General features: G+C 38.4%; 2 protein-coding genes and 1 long non-coding RNA gene across 5 annotated transcripts in view; 2 read left to right on the forward strand and 1 right to left on the reverse strand.

Annotated features, from left to right (window-relative positions):
• The window catches only part of LOC118494725, a 20,857-nt gene extending 17,026 nt beyond the window's left edge, over window positions 1-3,831 (forward strand). Inside the window, exon 3 of the long non-coding RNA XR_004896890.1 lies at window positions 3,822-3,831. This is a non-coding gene — a long non-coding RNA (uncharacterized LOC118494725). The remainder of the gene's footprint in view (window positions 1-3,821) is intronic.
• Window positions 904-12,203, reverse strand: zgc:158482 (uncharacterized protein LOC100009650 homolog). 3 transcript variants are annotated; one of them, XR_004896889.1, is made up of 11 exons: window positions 11,665-12,203; window positions 9,917-10,126; window positions 9,649-9,807; window positions 6,524-6,648; window positions 4,691-4,885; window positions 4,333-4,423; window positions 3,974-4,172; window positions 2,742-2,839; window positions 2,460-2,590; window positions 1,547-2,216; window positions 904-1,487 (listed from the first exon to the last, which is right to left on the reverse strand). XR_004896889.1 is itself a non-coding variant. In XM_031306300.2 (11 exons), exons 1-10 carry the CDS (start codon window positions 12,146-12,148, stop codon window positions 2,040-2,042), a joined length of 1,869 nt encoding a protein of 622 aa, XP_031162160.1. In that variant the 5' UTR covers window positions 12,149-12,203; the 3' UTR covers window positions 904-1,738; window positions 2,006-2,039. The 3 variants fall into 3 exon arrangements, 2 of the variants coding, with proteins under 2 accessions (XP_031162160.1, XP_031162159.1); XM_031306300.2 differs by having other exon boundaries at window positions 904-1,738; window positions 2,006-2,216; XM_031306299.2 differs by having other exon boundaries at window positions 904-2,216.
• A 2,909-nt stretch (window positions 12,204-15,112) lies between these two features.
• gatm (glycine amidinotransferase (L-arginine:glycine amidinotransferase)) lies at window positions 15,113-19,848 on the forward strand. The gene is made up of 9 exons (XM_031306311.2): window positions 15,113-15,347; window positions 16,250-16,462; window positions 16,606-16,801; window positions 17,107-17,297; window positions 17,516-17,653; window positions 18,216-18,380; window positions 18,519-18,582; window positions 18,669-18,785; window positions 18,931-19,848. The coding sequence occupies exons 1-9, from the start codon at window positions 15,279-15,281 to the stop codon at window positions 19,041-19,043; spliced, it is 1,266 nt and encodes a 421-aa protein (XP_031162171.1). The 5' UTR covers window positions 15,113-15,278; the 3' UTR covers window positions 19,044-19,848.
• The last annotated feature ends 3,161 nt before the right edge of the window (window positions 19,849-23,009 follow it).

Raw genomic sequence — 23,009 nt, forward strand, 5'->3', positions numbered from 1 at the left:
AGGTTAGATACACTAGCCCTCGCATTCAGGCCACGAGAGTCCCGAACATATTGAAATATTTGGTTAAATAATTTGGACATAGACCTTGTAAAACCTTGTAGACCATAATATGTTCAATTCCATTTTTAAAATGTTTTTTAGGGTAATATGCATTTTTGGACTGAGACTGGTATAAACCTGCCATTGGCCGCCTATTTCAGACAGAATTCTCCTCCCCTTCCGCTATCTACAGTATTTTGCAAGAGCACCGTTGCTGCACCCTGGGCTTACTGCCGCCCAAGACGTGTGATTGGTTTAAAGAAATATAAGCAACCCAGAGCGTTTTTTTTCCCAATTACCAGAGTGATAATGGGTGCAGCCAGACTTTTCTCCAGTGCTGACAAGGCGCTGTGAAGAAGGGTATGGCTCTAAATCACAGGCGGTAGGGACATTTGAATAGATAATGCCATCAAAAGGAAGATGTTTTTGGATAGATTGTAACTGTACAATTTAAGGGGCATTATTAAGTTGTCTTGTAAAATTCTTTTTTGGTAGAAAGAGTGCTGTATAACAATAATAGATTGTGTCATAAACAGGAAGAGGATATTCATGAAAATATAAAGGGGAAAAAACACATTTGAGAGATAAACCCTTATGTTTAAATTTGTATTTAATCATTTTAAAAAACTTGTTTCTCCTTTCGAAATAAAAAAAAAAAAGTGTCAGAATCTCTTTTAAACCTGTTGCTGGTAAATTAACAAGGAAAAAGATCAACTCTACAAAAACTAAAACACAATGAATATGAATATATCATGTAATACATTCTATAACTGACTCAATTTCATTTTAAAGTAATTTATATTTACAGATATTGGCACATAAATATACAATTCGTATTAGGTCCTGTTATACATTTTTTTTGCAACTTTTAAACCATTACATGCTACTCATGTCTTTCCCATAAGCAAGACATTCTGTTAAGTACATACTAACTTTAAGAGAAAGTCCAACAGAGAAAGTCATTAAGCTACACTATCTGTTTATCCATACATACAGCAATGCTTCTCAACACCATTATTAGACTGAATAAAGTAAAAGCAGAAGTCCTCATACTGGAAAGCAAACATCATGCTTGTAGATCAACTATTTATATTATCACTTGCCAGTAAATATGTCATTTATATTATCAAACTCCCTCCCCCGCATGCAGGCTGACTCCGGCCCCTGACACAAATCCTTATAAATGAATCCTACACTTCTGATTCCCATCTACTGCTTTTAATAAATATGTTTATGTCTCCCCATTATTTTACTACACACAATAATATGATTATTATATAATATTAACAACAAAAAATTGGTCACTGAGCTGGAAGTTCATTATTAAAAGTATCAATGCAGCCAGACTGAAAAGCCTGCACAGTTAATGAACACTAAGGCTTCATCCCAATATCCCTCCTCGACTCCACTATCCTCGATCACTTGACCCGGAAATCAATTGAGACTTCCTTAATGCGCTCTGAGGATTTGAAGAGAGGAGGCTGCCAGAGGAGATGGAAGTGAGAACATGAGTGCAGCCTATGCGCGGAATTGTTATATCGCTACACGTGTATAAATGCCCCAGCCCCAGCTCCACAGCTGGCAAAAATTAAACAAGCCATGGCGGGACAAGCACTACTTCACAAACATGTATCATTGGGTATACTAATTATTTAAGGCAGACAAAGGCTATCCCTGTAGGTATTTTGTTTATTGATGTATCCATGAATAAAAAGAGATTGATCAATTAATTTCAATAAACATATAAAACTAAATTGTAGAGGGTCTATGTAGGATTTCTTTCGCGTTAAGCCCAGTGACAGGTGATACAGCTGTGCACACGCCATAAGTAAAGTGACTCTTGAGTGAATGAGCATGTCCCATTTCCCAAATGAGGATTCCTCTGTCCTCGCATCTCATCCTCGCATCTTACGAGGGTGAAGCTAAGACGCGAGGAAGAGACGCAAGTGAGGGAAACGAAGATGCGGAATACGGTAATGGGATGAACCCTAGGAGCCTACTTATAGTTTGATGTTTCCTGATATGATGGAGCTGTAGACCTGAGATCTCAGCGGTATGTAACTCTTCTCTTTATCATCCAGGATGTAAAGAGGGTCCTGGATACGTCCTGGATCAAAACTCTCCTCCACTAACTTCACCTTCATCTGCTTGAAAGTCCCCGTCACCTCTACGGCATTCTAGATGGAAGAAAAGTACAAAACACTCAGGTACAGTATATCATCACCTGCTTTTATTCACATGCTGCAAACACAGGAAAATATTCTGTTGTCTGTATTGCCAAGGTGACATAAACACTACATAACTATCTTTGTTATTTACATTGTTTGAGAACAGAAAGATGTTTGTCAAATATTTTAATTTATTTAAATTGAATGCACCGTTTTTTTCCAAAAGTAAGAGTGTCTGTGAAATAAACGTACCTGTATTCTTATAAAGCGTGGTCGGGCATATGAAGGCAGGTAGTTAACCACATGGTGATATATTCTACTTCCATCAAACTGGGCACCTTCCTTCACAGTGACAGCTGCCATCCCTATCCGCCCCTCATGCCCTACATTGCCAAAACAAAATTGAAACAGACAAAGCATTTGTCTTCCATTTCATTACCAATGTCTCTCTTCAATGTTCTGCCATTTGTAAGTCATGACATTTTTGTAAAACATACTGTAAGGTAAAAAATGTACAGAGGAAATGAACGTCACCTGGCACTTGGACTCCATAAACGTTGGCTTCTTTGAGACAATCACTGATCGTCAGGATGTCAGACACTTCATTTGTGGCCACATTCTCACCTTTCCACCTGTGGCCTCAAACAAGAAAAATAATAAAATAATAATAAAAATAATGGATTGTGTCACAAAAACAGGAAGAGGACAATGCTGATTAAGCCTATCACCACCAGGGAAAGCTCTCTGTATTTCTCAGTATAGCAGAGTTGTGGTGTCTGGTATCTGTGGCCACATTCCTTGCGCTGGCACACCGAAAGGATGCTGGTCACCTTTTGTTTTTAGTCGAGCCTGAAGAACAATCAGTAAGCCCTAGTCAGAGCTTCTGGTAATATAAGAATGCAGCAGGTCAGAGATACACAGGTGCCTGACCATGCAAGGCTCTATACGTCAGAACAAGAACCTTAAAATGAATCCTGAACTTGATAGGAAGCCAATGTACAGAGGATAAGATAGTCAACAGCTATGCAGTGGCATTTGGGACCAGATGTAGACGGTCCAGAGACTCTCACAAAGTGCCGTCAACTAACCTTGCTCACTCACTAACCGGGGGATTCCACCAGGTGCAGATGGTGCAGTAGTTTTGTTCCGTCCTCCGGCTTGCAGTACCACACCAGGGGGCGTTTCAAAAGCAGAGCGTTTTGCTTGCAGATTTAGGTCATTTGGTCATTTATCCTGTAGCAGAGAGACGCTTTTAGGACGCTTCTGGGATGCACTGCGTCACAGCTGGTGGAATCCCAAGCATTGTCTTGAGTGGCAGTGATTGCTCTGGCAGCTGTGGCGCAGCCGGAATGCAGCGCAGACGCGCCAGGTGGAATTTGGGGTTTGCAGTTCTTCAGAGCGTAGCTGCTTATTCTGGCTCTCTGATTGATAACATGGTATCTCAGTCGACCTGTATTACCCAATACCTTCCCAATCCCACTGCTTTTCCTAAGCACGTCGACAGTGTTTGTGTAATTACTCTCACTGCCAATGGTGAGAGACAAAGGTTCCGCAATCCAGCTTTAAAGGGACTATTTTTTCCTTAAAGTGCTTTTCACCTTTAACAGTAAAAAGTCAGTGGCCTTGTTATGGATTATCCTCCATTTGTTCAAGTCTTTAATTTGTCGTTGTATAATATGACTGATACTGCAGTATATAATGATACTATTCTGTAAAAAACAACAATAAACTTAAAAATCAAATCACGGTGCACAGGAGTTCTGTACCTGAATGTGTCACCTACACGATCCTGAAAGTAAATGAAGTTGTCTTTATCGATCCTCATTAGGTCTCCACTGTTGAAGTAAAGATCTCCTTTCTTGAGAACATTGCGAAGTCTTTTCCGCTCCGTTTGATCTTCATTCTGGGCGTAGCCGACAAAAGGAGCGATGTCTGTGATCTTCGACACCAGCAGTCCTGTATCACCTTAAAGTAAAAGCAAAGAGACATGGCTTTTACTGCCATTGTCCAGCAATGGACTACTTGCCACATCATCGGTGTCCTGATTTGGGTGATAAATAGCCTCTGCCTACAAGATCCAGATGTAATATCGAGCAAGTATAAGTTTAAGCGGGAGTTTCTTCACCTTTGGGCGACTCCACACAAAGGCCGTTAGCATCTCGAATCGGTTCATCCCGCTCTGTGTCGTACTTAATAAGAGTGAAGGGAAACAGCTTCTACAGGAGGAAGTAAAGACATTGTGCCCAATACATTTTTACACTAGCAGCAGAATAAAACATATTATTCCCATATTATTTATTTATGTATTGACAGACAGACATACTGTACATGGCATTCTAATATATGGCATATGTGTGATTCCAACAAATGTACACACACATACATATATATATATATATTACATACACACTAACAAATTGGCTGTAATTAATAACAGAAACAATGTTAACAGAAACATAAATGTTTTTTGATCTCATACTTACCTGATGAAAAAAGTGAACTCGTCCAATAGCTCCAATTTTTCCTGCGTAGTTGACAAATCCCACATTTCCCTCGGTGGAGGCGTAAAACTCTCGGATCTGAATGTCCCCAAAGCGATTGACAAACTCTCTCCATATCTCTGCTCTGACACCATTGCCAATGGCCAGCCTTACTTTATGGTCCTTATCATTTTCTGTCTGAATTGTCACATAAAAATAGAACAAACACATAGATCAAGCATTTTGCAAGTACTACAGAAATACATGTTTTGATAGCTAATTAATTTAAATAGTCAAAGTACTAGAATCAACTGACTGTAAAAACCTTATCAAAAGGTCAAAAACTAACCTGTCAGCATTTTATAAGTGTGAGACTACACGTGTTTTAAACACACACATATTTGATGTTGCATGCTTTATAACGAACAGACATCAATCATCTAATTAGTCCCTTAATTATGATCCTCTCTAATCAAGTGTGGCTAATCCCTGTCTATATGTAAGACATTAGAAACCAGTTTACCCGAGCAAAAATACTTCTGTGTGACTTAAAAATAAGAAATGCAATAAATGTGACCCTAAAGTCTACTAGTCCAGGGTAATTTGGTTGCCAAGTTACCTGATATGGTCTTCCGAAGTTAAGGTCAGCATCTATTCCTAGTGGTGACCAGATACAGACAGACCACCTCCTCTGACTCAAACAGGGTCACGCAGTAAATTTGAGACTGCACTTCATGTGATGCAATTAGATACTCTGAATGGCCAAACATGTAGGCAGAATGTTTACAGTACTCCTAAATACAGCAGATGCATATTATATAAGAGATCTGAAAAGTATGCAATGCTACTTTTAAAACATTGCTATTTATCATATCAGCAATTCATATTTACATTTATCCATATAGTTTTATGCTGTTCAAACCCCTACAGATAATGACGCAGAAGGCTGAAACCCGATTTAACAATTTCTATTTTGGTAAGCCAGCTGTGCTGGGGGAATGTACTGATTTGGAAAGTCATCTCTGACTAGATCTTTCTCAATGGCAGCTTGCTGCAGCCGGTTCACAGTACGCAGCTGTCTCGATTGAAGGAGTTTTACACTACAGTAGATAAGATGGCAGAGAGGAGGCATGATTCCTACAGTGCCAAGCCACATATCCTGTATGGCCTTCTTTGAGTTCTAATCAGGTAATTAAAAAAAAAGGCAAGCATTCAATTAATGGATACAGGTTATAGGTTAAAATACGGCTGGACTAATATCATCATCATAATCAATTTGTCAAACTACTGGAGCGGTATTTTTATATATGAGGCATCAGGGATGGCAGTTTTCTTATGACATCTTGACAGCTCTTTCACAACCACAGATGAATAAAACTGCAATTATATACATTTTAGTTGTCCCTTAAATTGTACAATTGTACAATTACATTCTGTCCAAAAAAATCTTCCTCTGAAGGCATTATTGCTTCCCCTGATTAAGAGGGTGGATGACCTTAACCTCCAGCCAGCCCTAAAGGGATGTCACTGGTTTGTGTTTCAGTTCAGAGTTTTAACCTTCACATGATCAAGACATTGCTGCAGAGGCTAACATGGAATATACTGTAACTGATACTTAGTGGCATAAACATGATTTATACAATTAAAAGGCAGTATCAGCAACTTCAAATAGTTACAAAATATTACTATCAGACTTTAAAATCTGCAAATATCTCCAAAACTAAAATTATTCCTACTTCAAGAAAGCGAAAATATTGTAATATGTTTAGTTTTGCAGTACTGAGCTCTGCATGGCTGCAACAACACTGTGTGAAAAGCTGGGAACAGTTAACCTACCTTTGGTGTACTACAGAGGTAACGCATCACCTCTCCTATGTACTGCACAACAGTCACATTGTATTTCCTGCAGTCATCCCAAAACTGAGAGGCAGAGAACTTCCTCTTCAAAATGATAGTCGACCCTTCAAAATAAGACAGCAAAAACATAAATTGATTATAAGCTAAGCAGCATATACATGTGATGACAACAGATTCAGATTCATTTCCATTTATGTTTTCAATTCAGTGCGTTCTGCTGTTCACAACTTTTGAAAAATATTAATTATTTTTAAAATTCAGTTATAAAAAGTAGAGATACGGGTGATGCCCATTTAACCAAAGATAACATTCTAGTTGTAAGATGTATTAATCGTTATGTAAACGCCAGTATTATTTGTACCAATAAGGTTATTTCTACACTCGTTTATATTTTGAATTAAGTTAAAGTTGAATTTGCTGTACGTTATGTAAGACATACTCATGCCAACTGTATTCCATTTAACTACATGTACTGCACAGCAGGACGGTGATTGTTCTGGAGCAGTGTTGGAAATCTCCTAAAATGTGTGTTACTCAGACTGCGTACCAAGACATATAACAGCAGTGTGAACTTTCACCTATTTAGAACGAAGCAGTTAGAAAGTAGAGGTAATCTGGTCTTGGTTGACCCAGCTCTGTTCAGATTACTGGTTCACAGCGACAAAAGACTCTTTCATTTCGTTTCCCACAGGGTCAGGGAAACCAGAGGGAGGAGGAGGAGCAGGGGCAACACTTTGTGTGTAGTGTGGAAACAAGTTTAATTCGGTTTACAAATTTTGTAGCACAAAGGCCTCATAATCTTATGAAGGTCTTGTAAAAGGCTGCCACTGTCGTGAAGCTGCATAATAATAACCGCAGAGATGTAAGGTTCAAGTGATACCTCGATACCTTGTCAGTGATCGCATTCTAAAATAAAACACTTAAATATATGATCCTTGTGACATGTAATAGCTTTTACTTTTTTCTACTTAATACAGTTGTAAAATGATGAATCATTGTATGTCAACTATCGTTGTTGTCCTGTGAACACCATGTATCTCCAAAACGTCAACCTTTTATGAGCTAAGAAAAACAGCTGTCAATGCAAATTTTGTTAGACACTTTCTGTTCATTTACACACAGGCCAACTTTTTTCTTCTGGTTTTAACAAAGGTTTTGCAACCTGGCGTTTGTTATACTTAAAACTTTTTTGGTCAAGCACAGTCCATGGACCCATAATTTTACATTTACGATACCCTGTTAATCCATCAAGTTTAAGGTTAACATGGGTAAGGGTTACAGTATATGGTACACATTCAGAGCAGTGGGGGAGTCTACGTGAAACGCAGGTATACGCAGTACGCAGTATTTCCATAAACCCACTTAAAAATGTGCAATGGCATGTAACAACATACTTTACATTATAATTTTGATATATTTTGAATTGGTTTTCTTCGCATAGGCTAAATAAAGGTATTTCCAACATAAATTATATATATATATATATATATTAATATATTAATTTATTTTCACTTCACTTGGCTTTGCGTCGTGCCTAATAGGCTACTATTTTGCCGTACTTCCTCGTAACACATCCTGCTGCTGCAGGAATAGCAACGCGGATTTCGGTGCCTCATTCTGGTGCCACTGATATGTCTGCACTTCTCTCTGATGCTCTGAAACAGACGTTGCAGGCAACAGAAACATTGCTGCATGTGATGCTAGTTAACACTATACTCGACAGCAGCTAACGTTAGCCTACCGCTAGCTAGTAGCTGGATTAAACACGGTTACAATGCTGACAGCTAACGCTAAACGGTGTAAAGTGTGTCTGTATTTCACTGTAGAGGATTCAACACCGGGATGTAACAATCTGCAGCTGCTGTTGTCGGAAAAACACAGACGGTGCGTTCAATGAAACTGGTAATTTACAGCCTTGTGGTGCATTCAAAGTTATTGTTAAATGCCCTTTTCCCATCTGGTGGTTGTTTTTGTCATTCAACAGCTATTTACTAGTGAAATAAGTTATTGTTATAGTGATTACATTATTATTAAACATTTAATTTTGACGATATGGCCTTAGCAATAAACAAGCCATTCTTTAATGTCGCCAACTGTTTAGTACCCTTCTTTTTTTAACTTTCTTAAAAAGTATCGGTTCAGGCACCGTTAAGGCACCGGTACCGTTTTAAAAGTACCGCTTTAGCACCGGTATCCAAACCAAACAATACCCAACCCTAATGTTGACTCTAGATTCAAATGTGTGACTAGATTAAATATATAATAAACAAATACAAATCTTAAAATCAAGTTCATAAAGTCACTTTCTTTGCATTCATTTGATTCCCAATCAAGATACACTGGTAAGAATTGCTTTCCATTGTTAATATGTACTTAAAAACAGTTCTGAAATGCAAAATAATAGAATTTTAATCATGTGATAAAACATGCGATTAATCGTGATTAACTATAGAAATTCAACGATTAATCGCGATTAAGAAAATGTAATCGTTTGACAGCCCTAGTGACAATACATTTAATGGTTTATTTGGTTTAAGAAGTAGAGAGACACGTTTTTTCTTTGGACAGTGAATGTATGTCATTAATGTATTATGACAAACTAAAACTGGATCTGCCATAAATTATCCATCACATCTCTGCTTAGATTTCCTGGGACAGCCACTGCTTGCACTGTTTTACAGCTTTTGTTTGGTTTAAGTGTCAAACCATTTTGTTTTACATGGTTTTACAGTTTTGTTTGGTTTATGGTGCAAAAATATTTCACCTGTGACCTGTTTGCTTTTACACTAGGATGGAAAGTGGGACCTGCAGCTTGCATTGAAAAATCACTTGCTTGCCGTTGGAGCCCACAATTAACTTGGTGAACTTATGGATGTATAGTTAACTGTGGCAAAGCCTTTAATGCAGATTTTACCTATTGCTGCAGTCTGAATTTGAAAATGTTTGGCCTGAGATACAATAGCTATTTATCAACAATTTTATAACAAAGCATGACATTTCAAAATAACAACCTAACAACTCCATGTTAGCTCAGTAAGTATTCACCGGCCTACAAGAAATCTCACACAACCCTCAAAAAGTCTTATTTGTTTTACAGGCCTCACCCGCCTCAATCGATCCGATAAAGCCAATAATGAATCCAGCTGTGTGATACAGAGGCAGGTTGAGGTAGATGACATCACTAGACGTTACACCGTTTGAAGATAAAGCAGCCAGAGCTGTTAAGAGGCGATTCTGATTGACCACAGCTGCCTTTGGGAGACCTGAAATACAACAAGACACAAACAGCACAAAACTGAAGAACTGATATTATGTTGTTGTGGGAACAGATTATCAAATGAAACTGAAAAACAAACGCTACCACTCTGATACCTGTAGTTCCAGAGGTGTAAATATACACTGCAGGACTTTTGTATGCGATGTGTGATCTGAGGAATCGAGGGAGCGGGGTGTCTGATGCCTTGTCCAATTTATCAGAGAAGCTCTCAATCCCAGGTGTGTCACAGTGTTTGGTCATCAGGAGGATGGTGACGCCCTTCTCTATCAGTGAGGGCAGCACGTCCTCCACTGCTTCCTTTAGCTCTAGAAAGGGACATACCATAAAACAACATGTTTAGGGAGTAGTTCAAGAGACAATGACAATGTGCACTGCAGTATTTTGAGAACAAAAATACAGTTTGCACCCCTGACTCAGTTAAAAGCTGCTCCAATTACCCAAAAGGCAAATTTTAAAGACCCTTAAAAATGCCCACTGAGCCTTGTCAAGCCACTGAGTGAAATTCTGTACCTAATCCCTTTTCACGAAGGCTTGACATTTATACTTCAGTTGGATACAAACTCATTCTAGATCAATATTTCATATTTAGGCTATAGTGCATAGTTTTTGTCTCCCCCATGAATTGTAAGTAATGACAACAAAACTGTTGGCGCGTCCACATGATACAAGCCTTTTGTGCGCGAAAGTCGCCGGACGACACAATCTTCTGAACGTAGCCACACTGAGAAATGCAGAGAGAGTTATGTAGAGCTGATAGTCTTAATTAGCTTTGTATCAATTCTTTTGACAATGGCTTGAATGTAACGGACGTTCATTAATATCAAAAAGTTACGCACTAAAGCTTTAATAATTAGCATAAGTCCCTTCTCCTTGTGTTGTCTTCAGGTCAAATTTGACCTGTTGTGTAAATGTCTATATCAGAAATATGGATAATTTGGATTACCCAAAAAATAACACAGATGATTCCATACAACGCGCTTCGCAAGTACAACAAAAGACCGGATCTCTACTTTCATTGAATTTTGGGTGTTTTGTTAAATTTTTTAGCATTTGAAAAAAAGAACTGACTGTTTTGAAACAGTATCCCGACTGAACATTGACATATACCCTTCTGTGATTATCCCTCCTTTAATAGTCTAAATAATTCATAATTTCTGCTTTTTTAACTCAAGAATTAGGTATAATTTCCTATAAATAAGGTTTTTTTATTGACCATGAATTCCAAAAATAAGTAAAAAGTGTAAAACTAGTTATGAGTTGGTGTTGGTGGTGTTTGTACATGGTAGTGAAAAGAAGCGTTAAATGTCAAAAAAGCGCCAAAAAACATTGAATAAAGTGCCAAAAATGTCGAAAAAAGAGACAAAAACGTCAGAAAAGAGTTGATTTTCAGTTTTGACCGGGAGGACGATGCATGGTCGAATGGAAGACAACACAAGGGTTAAATCAATCTGGCAGGGGATGTATTCAGGATAATTCCCCAAGTCCCTTTACATCACTAAGGAAATATCAGCTGTCACTTGGCCCACTGTGATGGATAAACTCCCCTAAACAAAAGCATAGCAATATAAAACTTCTATTTTTTTTTCTTTAATTTGAGCACTTCTAGTCTACATATTTAAGGATTTTAGAATTATTACTTTTTCACTGTGCCAATCCCATTTTGCAGAAAAAAACTACTTCTTCTAAAAAGACAGACATTTAAGTTAAATAAATAATGATTTATTTTAAAAGCCTTTAAACAATCTTAAAAAAAAAACAGCTCCTTGAAGAGAAGGCCTTACTGCAATAACTTTAAGTTAAGTTTTGCTCATAAACACAATTATACATGCACGCAGATGCATACCTGAGGCTGCAATCAACACGTTCGCCTTGCAGCAGTTAAAGCAGTGCAGCAGAGACTTGGTGCGGATGTTGTGGTTGAGAAGAGCCACAGGAGAGCCTAATTTAGCCAAGGCCAGCCAGGTAAACAGAAAGGCGGGTTCGTTCCCCATAAAAAGTGCGACGGTGTCCCCAGGTTTATACCCAGGGTGAGACTGAAGCGCGTTGGCTGTTTTGTTGCTCCATTTATCTGTGTCAGTGTACGAGTAGTTTTCATTTTCAAACAAAATGAACGGCTTGTCTGGATGCGCAGCGGTCTGCTCCAAGAAACGGTCCAAAACAAAGAAGGAAGGTCTCCTTCTTCGCCTCGACACAAACTTCACTAAAATCCGCAGTAGATCCCCGAAATACAGAATATCCATCCAAACATAAGGGAACAACGTTTTGAGTCCGAACGGTATGATAAGGATACTTGCTAAAAATACTGAAATCAAATACATCTCCATCATGTTTTCTCGTTTAAAAGCCACATGCCCTGCGAAAAAAAAAAAAAGAAAAGAAAAAAAGTTGCAGCCCCTGCTGCAAAATGGGGAATGTGCAAATAAGGATTGTGTTCAGCGGGGCGGAGCATTTTCTCAAAAAGTAGGTTAAGTTCATGGACAAGGTCAAATATTTGAATAATTTGAAATACAGATGATTGATGGGAATATTGCTCAGTAGCAGTGTGTCGCTGTTTTAATTGCAAAAAAGGTGTGGGGGGGGGGGGGGGGTGGTCTTCAAACTTTGGCTGACAGAACTTTCCAAAATGTAGCCTTTTGAGAACAATATAGTTAAAGGATGTAATAGATTAAAATAGCATGCACATATCTCTCACACGTAACTTCAGTGTGTTGAGTTTAAAAAAGTTAAAAACAATGCTGATTTTTGATATCAATGTACTTTTATGTTTTGATGTATTCAATGTACGCTGCAGCATGGGTTAAGCGAAAAGGATTGTATCAATACGGTTAGACCCAATTCAATATCTTTCTTTTTCATACTGATTCCTAAGCTTATTGTGTTAATTAGGTCATGTCTGTCACTTATACAGGAGGAAGCAATTTGTTCACACAGCAGGAGGAAACCTTTTGTTTATCAGTCTTGGAGCCAACCCCTGCTGGCATGCAGACTATATTAGAACAAAATAATGTTTATTCTTGTAACTTGAAAAGAATTGACACCTACAATGTAGGACCTTTCATCTTGTGACCGGAAGTAACATCAGGACACATGGATCTGGAAGTGACACCTTATTTTGGGCGACAACGGACCAATGGGAATGGTTCTAATCCACGTGGGGAAAAGGAACACACAGAGGGTCGGGGAGGGACTGTTTAATGTGAATCCACAAGGGAGAAGCATCTTTTCAGTCTGCTGCAGCGTAAAATCCTGTTCTGTTATGTCGTTATTACATCTTTTTGGTAATCTTCCTTGGACCCAAGCCTCTCTCCTTTCTCAAAAACTCAAGGATGTAAGTTATTGGATGTAAATAACACTCTGCAGCTGGTCCGTGGTCAGTTGCTGCAGTGGGCGGAGCCGCAAAACGCCACGCATTCAGATAACCTGACAAAAATAATAGCATTTAGATTTTTTTCTGCCATATGGTAAAATAGGCCTGTATTACTCCTTCCTACAGTTTGGTGGCTCCGTCCAGGTTCCCAACCCTAAGGGCCAGGCTCCCTATAAAGGGTCACTAGACCAATCTTTGGAGTTGAGAGATGATAATATCAACACATATTTGTTTATTGGCCTTTTCTCTAATCTTTGCTTCATCTTTTTTTTCAAGAAATATTGGATAATTTGACTTATTTGGGCCTCAAACAATTATTTAAATGAAAATTGAGAAGTTTAGAGGGGAAATTCTCTCTGGTGGAACTGCAAACAACTCATAAACATCTGAAACGTGACCTGGGTCCCCACACAGCATGTAAGTAGGGTCACAAGTAAAAAACAAAAATTTGGAACCACTGGTTTCATTTATTACGATGTGTTGTATTAATAAGTGCATGTGTGTTTCATGTAAAAAAGAATCTGATAAGTAACTCTGGCTGTCAAAAAGTACAATATTTCACTCTAAAGTGTAGTAGAGTAGAAATGGCCTAAGTACAAGTACCGCAAAACAGTAGGCTGCTTGAGTAAATGTTCTTAGTTACTTTCTAGCACTGGTAATGGGACCACCCTTGTGTTTGAATTTGGATCACAGATTGGAAAATTCAGATGACTTAATGCACACAATCAAAAACACAGACAATATATCAATAATTGATTAAGAGGTGTAATCCTCAGACACAGTTAGCATACAGACTGGAAACAGGGATTGGCTCTGTTAAGGTTATACTATCTGCCTATACCAGCCTGAAAAAGCTCACAAATTGCCCCATTTTTATCTTGTAAAAAGATAAAAACACTTCAACAACAGGTCACAGCTTTATGGGCGGTTAAGTGTCTCACAGTTTCTTGCAAGCAATAACTTCCTGAACTCTTGTCATCACCGCACTTTGAATATCAGCCGTGTATTCATCTGCTTGTTTGGATCTTTTTTTCTCCCTCCTAGTTACAATGAATTGATTAGTTCAGTACACAAGTTCTCTTTGTGAGCCTGAATGATGCTACCGGGAGATGAAAGCATCCTCCTCGGTGCTTGTCCTTTGAACCTTGGTCATCAGCCAGAGCTCTTTCTAGAGGGCGAGGTAATATCATCGGTCACTGAGGTCTATGGGTTGTGAAACTCCCTTGAGAGCACAGTCCAGTGAAGCATATGGTGACACAGCCTACACACAGCTATCTATTTCTTTGATAATGTCCACTCCTTTTGCACCTTTTGCTCTGCTTTTCACAGTTTGGTAATGTCCCCGAACAAAAAGATAGTATTATATTAATGTTATTATATTACACTGGAGTCAAAACAGTCAAATAAGCAAGCATGACAAACTAAATCATAAAACATACTCATAGATAGGCTACACATTAAATCCAGTTATAGCTTTAATAAACTTGCTTCCTTTTTAATATGTTTACATGCAGGGCTCTTTTGTGATCATTAGAGTAATTATTAATAAGAGAAGATTGGAAAAATAATGAATCTTAGACTTGTTAATTTAAATACTTAAAATTAATATATTAAATCACTATGGCTAAATGTAGCCTTTGTGTTTTCAGCCTTTTTTATGCAGTAGCAAAGGAGATGTATTCCACTCATTTGTAGTTTATATTGCAATGCCAACATGTCTTACATCTGTTTATAGCCTACTATTCCCTAGCAGAATTAACAGTTCCCAAGTCGCGGTTTTGAAGGAGGACACAAATATTCTGCACAATGAAAATAATTCTTGATACATTTTCAGAGGTTGTACTTGGAAACTTTTAACGCAAGTAGCCCAGTTGATAAGAATGTGCTGGCGTCAGGGATTGTGTTTCAGAAACGCTATTTTCTCAAGTCACGTTGCCCCACGGCGTGAAAGCGACCAATAGTCGAAGAGGCACGTAAACCCATTGCTATAAAGTCTGCTGTGAGCTGAGGCGTCTTCATTCATCAGCAAACCGAGAAGTGGATACTGCGCTGCCGTTTGATTTTACTGGCACTTACTATTACATTGGACAATGCTGCGAGTTAGGTGTCTGAGAGGAGGTAGCAGGGGGGCCGAGGCTGCCCATCTGATCGGAGCCATGGTTGGTATTATGGTGGTTGTAATGTCTTTTTCCAAATTGTTCAGAAAAAGTAGATTACAGGGGGGGTTAAAAAAGCACATATAAGTAAACGTGAATAAAGAAAATATGCTCGACATTTTTTTCCTCTGAGCTGCTTCTTTCACTTGACATCGGTTCATTGATTTATTGATTTTTTTTTTGTGCCTGATTAAGCATTTTAGTTGACGAAAATACAATTTGAATAAAAACACAAAGAAACACTGATTATATCAAAGAGACCTTGTCTCCAATGATTGAGTTGTTTCTAACTGCTGAGAGAGCTTTTTTGGCTTTGGTCCCTGAGTGACAGTGAACAGCTGTTCGGCACAGATGCGCTCCCACACTTAGTGACACCGGAGCTGCTCCTGAGCCAGCAGATTAATCTCTGTAACGCCTATCTGTGGAGATAGTGTCTTCTTAATAACACGTGTACTTTAGCACCAACCAAATCAGCCTTGTACAGTAGGCTACTGCGCATTTCTCATTGCTATCTAAGAACAGCGGTTACTTTTATCAGCCTATACTGTTTTACTGTGTTTGGCCTTTTTGTTTGTGAGCTGCCAGCCAAGTCATTTATTTGACTCTATCACTTCTAATTTCACTTCATATCTGGCACTAAAATACAAAATAAAAAAATTACCAAAAATAAACAAACCAACATATAGCAATGGTAATTACACACAGCTAGTTTGCTTAATACAAAGATTGTATTATTATGTAGGCTTGGGGCTACACTGTATTTTTCTTTCAATCTGAAAAGGTCTTAAGAATTGGCAAATATCTACAAAATCCTTCCTCAGTATCTGTAATTTCACAAAACTGAAGGCCATTTATGTGCTGCAGAACATTCAAAAACGTTGTGATCCATTTTCCTCCCTTCTCAGCTTGGCCGGGCGGTGACTGGATGGGTGCAGAGGGCTTTCCAGAGCACCTCTGTTGCAGCAGCTGCACAGCCACGCCATGCAGCTGAACATGTTACTGAGCCCGAACAGCAGGAATGTCCTGTCTGTAGCTACAATGAATGGGACCCTCTAGAGGAGGTGATCGTAGGTCGCGCTGAAAACGCCCATGTGCCTGCCTTCACTGTGGAAGTGAAAGTAAGATATAATGTCAGATTACATAATGCTAATGTGTGGGCTACTGCTGTGTAGGGTTCCTGACAAAAATAGTACTGTAAAATTATGTCTAAATTGAATTGTGAGATTGACTCCATGTTGTCATATTGTGAACCTCTCAACAGGCTAACACATATGAGAAGTACTGGCCCTTTTACCAAAAGTATGGGGGCCAGTCTTTTCCTGCGGAACACTTGAAGAAAGCTGTTGCTGAGATTGAGGAAATGTGCAATATTCTGCGCCACGAGGGCGTCAATGTAAGGAGACCAGAACCCATCGACTGGTCCCTGGAATACAAAACACCAGACTTCACATCATCAGGTACAGAAATAGACAAAGCAGAGGTATCGCTCACTGATAAACTTTTATATATTTTTTCAGTACCCATTAATATCAAAATTGTTTAAAATGTGTGCATAAAGAATTAGTTCACAGCTCAAAGCCACTGAAGATATTTACACACAAGTATTTTTTTTAGTGTAATGCTACTTTATTTCAAGTAAATGAGCCTCTTCCACAGCTGGTCTCACATTATCTTACAGTATATGTGTATGATAACAGCATTATTGCATCACATTGTGTTTTATAAAATAGTTTAAGATAATCTTGTATTGTTGAATCTGTAGGCATGTATGCTGCCATGCCCAGAGACATCCTTCTGGTTGTCGGGAATGAGATTATTGAGGCTCCTATGGCCTGGAGGGCTCGCTTCTTTGAATACCGAGCCTACAGGCCTTTGATCAAGGAGTACTTCAGAAACGGTGCCAAATGGACCACTGCTCCTAAACCCACTATGGCCGATGAGCTGTATGATCAGGTGAGGGCTTATGTTGTGAGATTAGGTTATTAGCTAATGTTTTTTGAAGGGATTATGTTTTTAATTTCAACACAAAAATGCGTAAAAACGGCTTGTTTAGGTTCTTTATATCACCAGGACTCTTTGTCCTGTACTGTTCATTGCCCTGTACGTGGCAACAGATTGTATAAAGCTGATTAATTGCTAAGTGTTAATCATGTTTGCGTGGTGTCTTTCAGGACTACCCCATCCGCACAGTGGAGGACAGACACAAGCTGGCAGCCGAGGGGAAGTTTGTGACCACAGAGCATGAGCCCTGCTTCGATGCTGCTGACTTCATTCGAGCTGGGAGGGACCTTTTTGTCCAGAGGAGTCAGGTATGAAGGGTGTAAAATTTGTGAACATGTCTGCTATCTGATATAGAGGGTGACCTTTCTTAAAGCACCCCAAGTACAAATTCTGAAGTCTATAGTTTAAATGTCTGTTGCTTAAAATTTCAGTCACGTGCAGAGTAGTCTTGCTTTGCCAGACCTATCGCCACAGTGCTGTGTCAGCGCTTTATTCCAGCAATGTACACCTGCTAAACCAGACTAGGTGCAGAGCGACATGCAACGTGCAGAATGAAAGATTAGATATAGCTATAAGTTTTGCTACTGCTAAACTCTAGATGACATACAGAGGTCTCTGTGTGCTTGTGAACACCATTTACCAATTATTCAATCAAACAAAACACACCACACAGATGCATTTTAGAGGGTCATGAGTGCAGGGTCAACCACAGTATGGCACCCATGGAGCAGTATGAGGGTTCAGGGCCTTGCTCACGGGCACTTTGGCAGAGATAGTGGCCACCCACAGGCACGTAGACGTTTTAGAATTTGCATCTGAATATACAGCATTGGCAGCACCCTGAAACCTCCTCTACTGTTTTTTTTGCAGGTTACAAATTACATGGGAATTGAGTGGATGCGCCGCCATCTGGCTCCAGACTACAAGGTCCACATCATCTCATTCAAGGATCCTAACCCCATGCACATTGATGCCACTTTTAACATCATTGGACCAGGACTGGTGCTGTCAAACCCTGATCGTCCATGTCGCCAGGTACTGTAGGACAGGAAAGGCTACTTTTCATTTCTCACTGTGCCCTGTGTTCCCCTTCTGTGGACTTATAGACTAACTTGATAAACACCACTGGGTGCTCCATGTTCACTGCTGCCCTTTTTTGGTCCTTTACCTCAGATCGATATGTTCAAAAAGGCTGGTTGGACGATTGTGAAACCTCCGACACCTCTGATTCCTGATGGTGGGTACTACAACTAAATCTTCTCTTACTTAAGCAAAACATATAGAATTTACTGAAAAAGACCCTCCCTCTCCCTTTCTATGTAGATCACCCACTGTGGATGTCTTCCAAATGGCTGTCCATGAACGTTCTGATGTTGGGTGAGAAGCGTGTTATGGTTGATGCCAATGAAAGCACCATTCAGAAAATGTTTGAGAACCTTGGTAAGTTTGTACATTGAAGTTAATCTATCTTATTTTTACATCATTTAAGATTAATGTCAACAGATGTTTTGATCTTCCAATTAATAAAAGATCAGGAAAATACTCAATCAATAGTATTTGATGCATAGATGTGTTTTTGTTGCAGGTATCAAGACCATAAAGGTGAATATTCGCCATGCCAACTCCTTGGGTGGTGGCTTCCACTGCTGGACAACCGATGTCCGCCGCCGTGGTACCCTGGAGTCCTACTTCCACTAGCCTTGCCAGAAATAGGCAGTTTTTATTGAGCTTTAAAGATTAAAGCCTCAGACCGGAATCTTAATTCCACTTTGAATATAGAATCTTTACTGACAGTTAATCGTGTATGTACACACTAATCACAAATGTACTTTTGGCCAATTTCTTAAAAAGTGTTAGTTTGTTTGGGTGTCACCTGCTGCAACTCAAAAGTCAAAGCAGTGAACAGTAAATTGCTCAAACATGTATGAATCACACTAATACTACGGCAATCGTATTATGATAGCACCAAAGTCAATTTCTGAAATGTATTGATGATTGATGTCCTAAATGAACATGCATGGATTGTTTTGACTTGACATTGCTGGCCATCACCACAGTGCCTTTGCAAACAGCTTTATTCAGATATTTACAGTATATGCTCAAAAGCAACAAGTGAACATAACTTTACTTCAATCAGTAATCTCAATATTAACTGCATTTCTGGCCTGGCTATTGTGAAGCTGAATTGTTTATGGCTCATACATCTAAAAGTCTTAACTTTGAGGACAAGGTACAATTTGGTATGTGAAAGTCATTAGACAAGGAAGAGAGAAGCTACCTCCTTGTGGAAACGTCAGACACCATAATTCTAGCTTTTTCCAAAGTATTTTTTTATTTAAAGGAATGTATAAAAGTTGTTAAGTATGTCATTATTAAACTATAAATTTGTTATCGCTAGTATATTATTTTGTAAAGATTTTAATTGATTGAACAGACACAGTTCTATTTATATTTTTCATACTCTTTATTGGATTTCCCAACAATTAGTGTATGAATATATTTACTTAACACTTGTGTTGTCTTCCATTCGACCATGTACTTGTCGTCCTGTCGTTTCAAATGCTAATTTTCTTTATAAAACACCCAAAAGTCAATGAAAGTAGAGATCCTATCTTTTGTTGTACTTGCAAAGCGCGATGTATGGAATCATCCAAATGAGGTAGTTCAAAAGAAACCCATATTTCTAATATAGACAACACAAGGGTTAAAAAGTATGCGGTCCATATCAGATATTGTATACCTTTTGCCTTTTCTCCTATTGCAAAACTGGGCCAGTTATATGCTACTATCATTCTCACTGAACTGAGCTGCTTTTGCGTGCAAAGCAATGTTGTATGTTTTATGATTCCTTTGCCGCAATTGGATATAGGATGTTTAACTCTCAAGTCTGCCTTGATATTTATTTTGAAACAATGAATGCAAGGGAAGTTATTGCTCAACAGAGGAATGCATGCAGTTGTGTTTTGTATTATGCAACATTACTAAATGTAATTAAAATAGTTGTCAGTTTCTTTTTATTGTATTTGTTATATTAACATATCTGTGACTGTTATTGGTGGGAAATACTATTGCATATCCTAACCGTTAATGGATATAGGCAGGGTTTTTGGCATCATTGGCCAATAAATCCGTCTTTCAGCATATTGTAATCAAGTGGTCTGATTGCCCATGGCCAATCACAGGTCATTTTAGAAAGAGAGCATTCCTATTGGCTGTTCTACAAATGCAGATGCACGTGCATGTCCCTTCAGATGGTGAAAGCCTGATTCAAGGCAAAAATAAAAATTAAAAAGGTATTCCAGCATTGGTAACAACTGCCTACACTGCAAAGCAACCCCAAAAAAGGGAAAAAAAAGGACTTCTCAAAATGAGAGTCTTACAATTCAACGCAATAGCGATGGAGAGAAAATGCTGCTAATAGTTAGTAGCCTGGTAGCCTTCTGCTAACCATAGCCAAAGTCTCACGGCTGTGGCTAATTCAAGTTCAAGTTTATGTAGCTATAGAGCCTCGAATCACAGGCCCACAGCTTTGTAAAGAAAACAGGATGGTAAATCTCATAGACATGCCGCTGCATAACGGCATCAGGATCGCAATCAAAATGGGGATGATTGAAATGATTAGTATAGGTTACTGTATGAAGCGGGTGCATATGGCCATGCTCGTCTGGTTGGAGACACTTAGGACACAGAGAGGGGAGCTGCAGCAGGAGGGCTGTATTTTCAAATTCTGATGGGTTTTTTTTTTGCCTTTTCCAGAAAACTACCTATACCCCAGCTTTAAATGGTGAGAGAAGTATGCTTAAGGAGTTTTATCTACAGTATAACAATGCATCATATTTTAGAAGCTGATCATATATTTTGGAGGAAACTTTAATGAAATGACTTGTAACTATTACTAACTTGTAACTATAGTTGTCAAATGTAGTGGAGTAGAAAATATATTTCCCTCTGAAATGTAGTGCAGTAGAAGTATAAAGTAGCACAAAATGGAAGAATTTAATAACAACTACATCAAAATGGTACTGAAGTACAGCAGTGGAGCAAATATACCTGAATTAGATAGATCATTGTAGGTCACACAGACCTATGAACGTGGTTTCTATTCACCTAGTTGATAAATGGCACTGAGCATGGCCACCATACTGCAATCTCCCTCCATGTCTTTAAACATTAACCTGGCCGATGTGTCAGTGGGAGAACTTTTGCATTATATATTATGTAAACCACTAGAATTGCTAATATAAATTGTGACTTTACTGTCAAGATTGTAAAAATATTAACAGCTTTATTTACTTTTGTTGAAGTTGAAGGCAGAGTCTTGGTAACTATTACTTTATTTAGTGGATATCTGGAAAATTTGAATCGGTGTGATTTTTATGGTGTGTAAACTTTATAATTCATTAATGCTTTTTTTCTCACTGAAAAGTCAGACAGGTGAAATGTGTTATGAACCATGAGGTGTTACTAAGTATATCACTCCAAAGTACCTTGGGATTCTTTATCACAAGTCTCTAAATTCACAATATAAATGTATATGTATGCCAGTGGGGCTCATAAATAACCTCTCACTGCAGAAAATACATTTTACTTTATGCATTTTCTGTACTGGTTTATACCGCATGCACCTCTGATCAATTTCATTTCCTCTTTTGGATGAAAAAGTTAACTTTTGACTTATATTCATATTCTGGCACATACAGGAGATTGTTACATAGTGTAGTTCACTTTATGAGAACTACTTTTGACTGTCTCAGTAGTTTAATGTTTGAAGTCTGCCACAAGATATATTAGATTAGAAAAAGAATACATGTCAGAGCTAATTATACTGTATAAGTGACAAAAATATAGTCATCTGTTGTCTGATACCAGTTAAATTAGAAATTACGTGTTGATAACAGAAAAAAGTTACTGAATTAAACAGTTGATATCTGCATTCTGCTGCAATCTAGTGGTGAAAACTACACACAACATGATGATTATTTAACAAAAATAGTTATTAAATCACACAAACAATGACATTGCTGTGTAATACATTTGAGGTCATAACGGTGAATTTAGCTGCATCTAATGGAAAACTTAAATATGAATATTGAATGTGACATTGACAGCATATGAAATGGTTTTCCTCAGTGTGCAAGTCATTTAACAGATTTGCACTGAGAAGGCAAACAACGACAAAACACGACAACATCCTAAAGATAGACAGATAGATTCCAAAAATCTGCTTCCTAAAAAAACTCAAACACTCAACATACTCCAAACTCCAAATTCGGACCCTCTTCAACTACTACTACACGTTCAATCTAAATACTTTCTTTACTCTCTCTCTCTTGAACTTTAAAATGCTTCCATCTTTATGGTTAGCTGTTATTTGATGTATTTTCTCAGCACTCGCCTTACACATTTTTTTTTTTGTCTCACATAAATCTGACTGCAGCACTCCATGCTCCTCACGCTATGAGAGCATCACTTAAAACTTAAAATCTTCTGAAGTGTGACCAAATGTGGACACTTGAGAGAAATAAACAGCTCTGATTGGCAGTGGTGGAAAGTAACTACTGTAAGTACATAACTCAAATAGGCTATTATACTTAAGTACAATGTTAAGGTACTTGTACTTTAATTTTTAAATTTTCTGCTACTTTATACTTTTAAGCCTACTCC

This window comes from Sander lucioperca, chromosome 3 (assembly GCF_008315115.2).
Source record: "Sander lucioperca isolate FBNREF2018 chromosome 3, SLUC_FBN_1.2, whole genome shotgun sequence".
Classification (NCBI taxonomy): domain Eukaryota; kingdom Metazoa; phylum Chordata; class Actinopteri; order Perciformes; family Percidae; genus Sander; species Sander lucioperca.

What these genes read in the sequence shown, in the direction of transcription:
- zgc:158482 (XM_031306300.2), bottom strand. Translation starts at nt 12,148, where the DNA reads ATGATGGAGATGTATTTGATTTCAGTATTTTTAGCAAGTATCCTTATC. An exon ending in TTACACCTCTGGAACTACAG is followed by an intron (nt 9,808 to 9,916) that starts GTATCAGAGTGG and finishes GTTGTATTTCAG; the next exon opens with GTCTCCCAAAGGCAGCTGTG. An exon ending in TTATGGAGTCCAAGTGCCAG is followed by an intron (nt 2,591 to 2,741) that starts GTGACGTTCATT and finishes TTGGCAATGTAG; the next exon opens with GGCATGAGGGGCGGATAGGG.
- gatm (XM_031306311.2), top strand. Translation starts at nt 15,279, where the DNA reads ATGCTGCGAGTTAGGTGTCTGAGAGGAGGTAGCAGGGGGGCCGAGGCT. An exon ending in CCTTCACTGTGGAAGTGAAA is followed by an intron (nt 16,463 to 16,605) that starts GTAAGATATAAT and finishes ACCTCTCAACAG; the next exon opens with GCTAACACATATGAGAAGTA. An exon ending in CCGATGAGCTGTATGATCAG is followed by an intron (nt 17,298 to 17,515) that starts GTGAGGGCTTAT and finishes GGTGTCTTTCAG; the next exon opens with GACTACCCCATCCGCACAGT.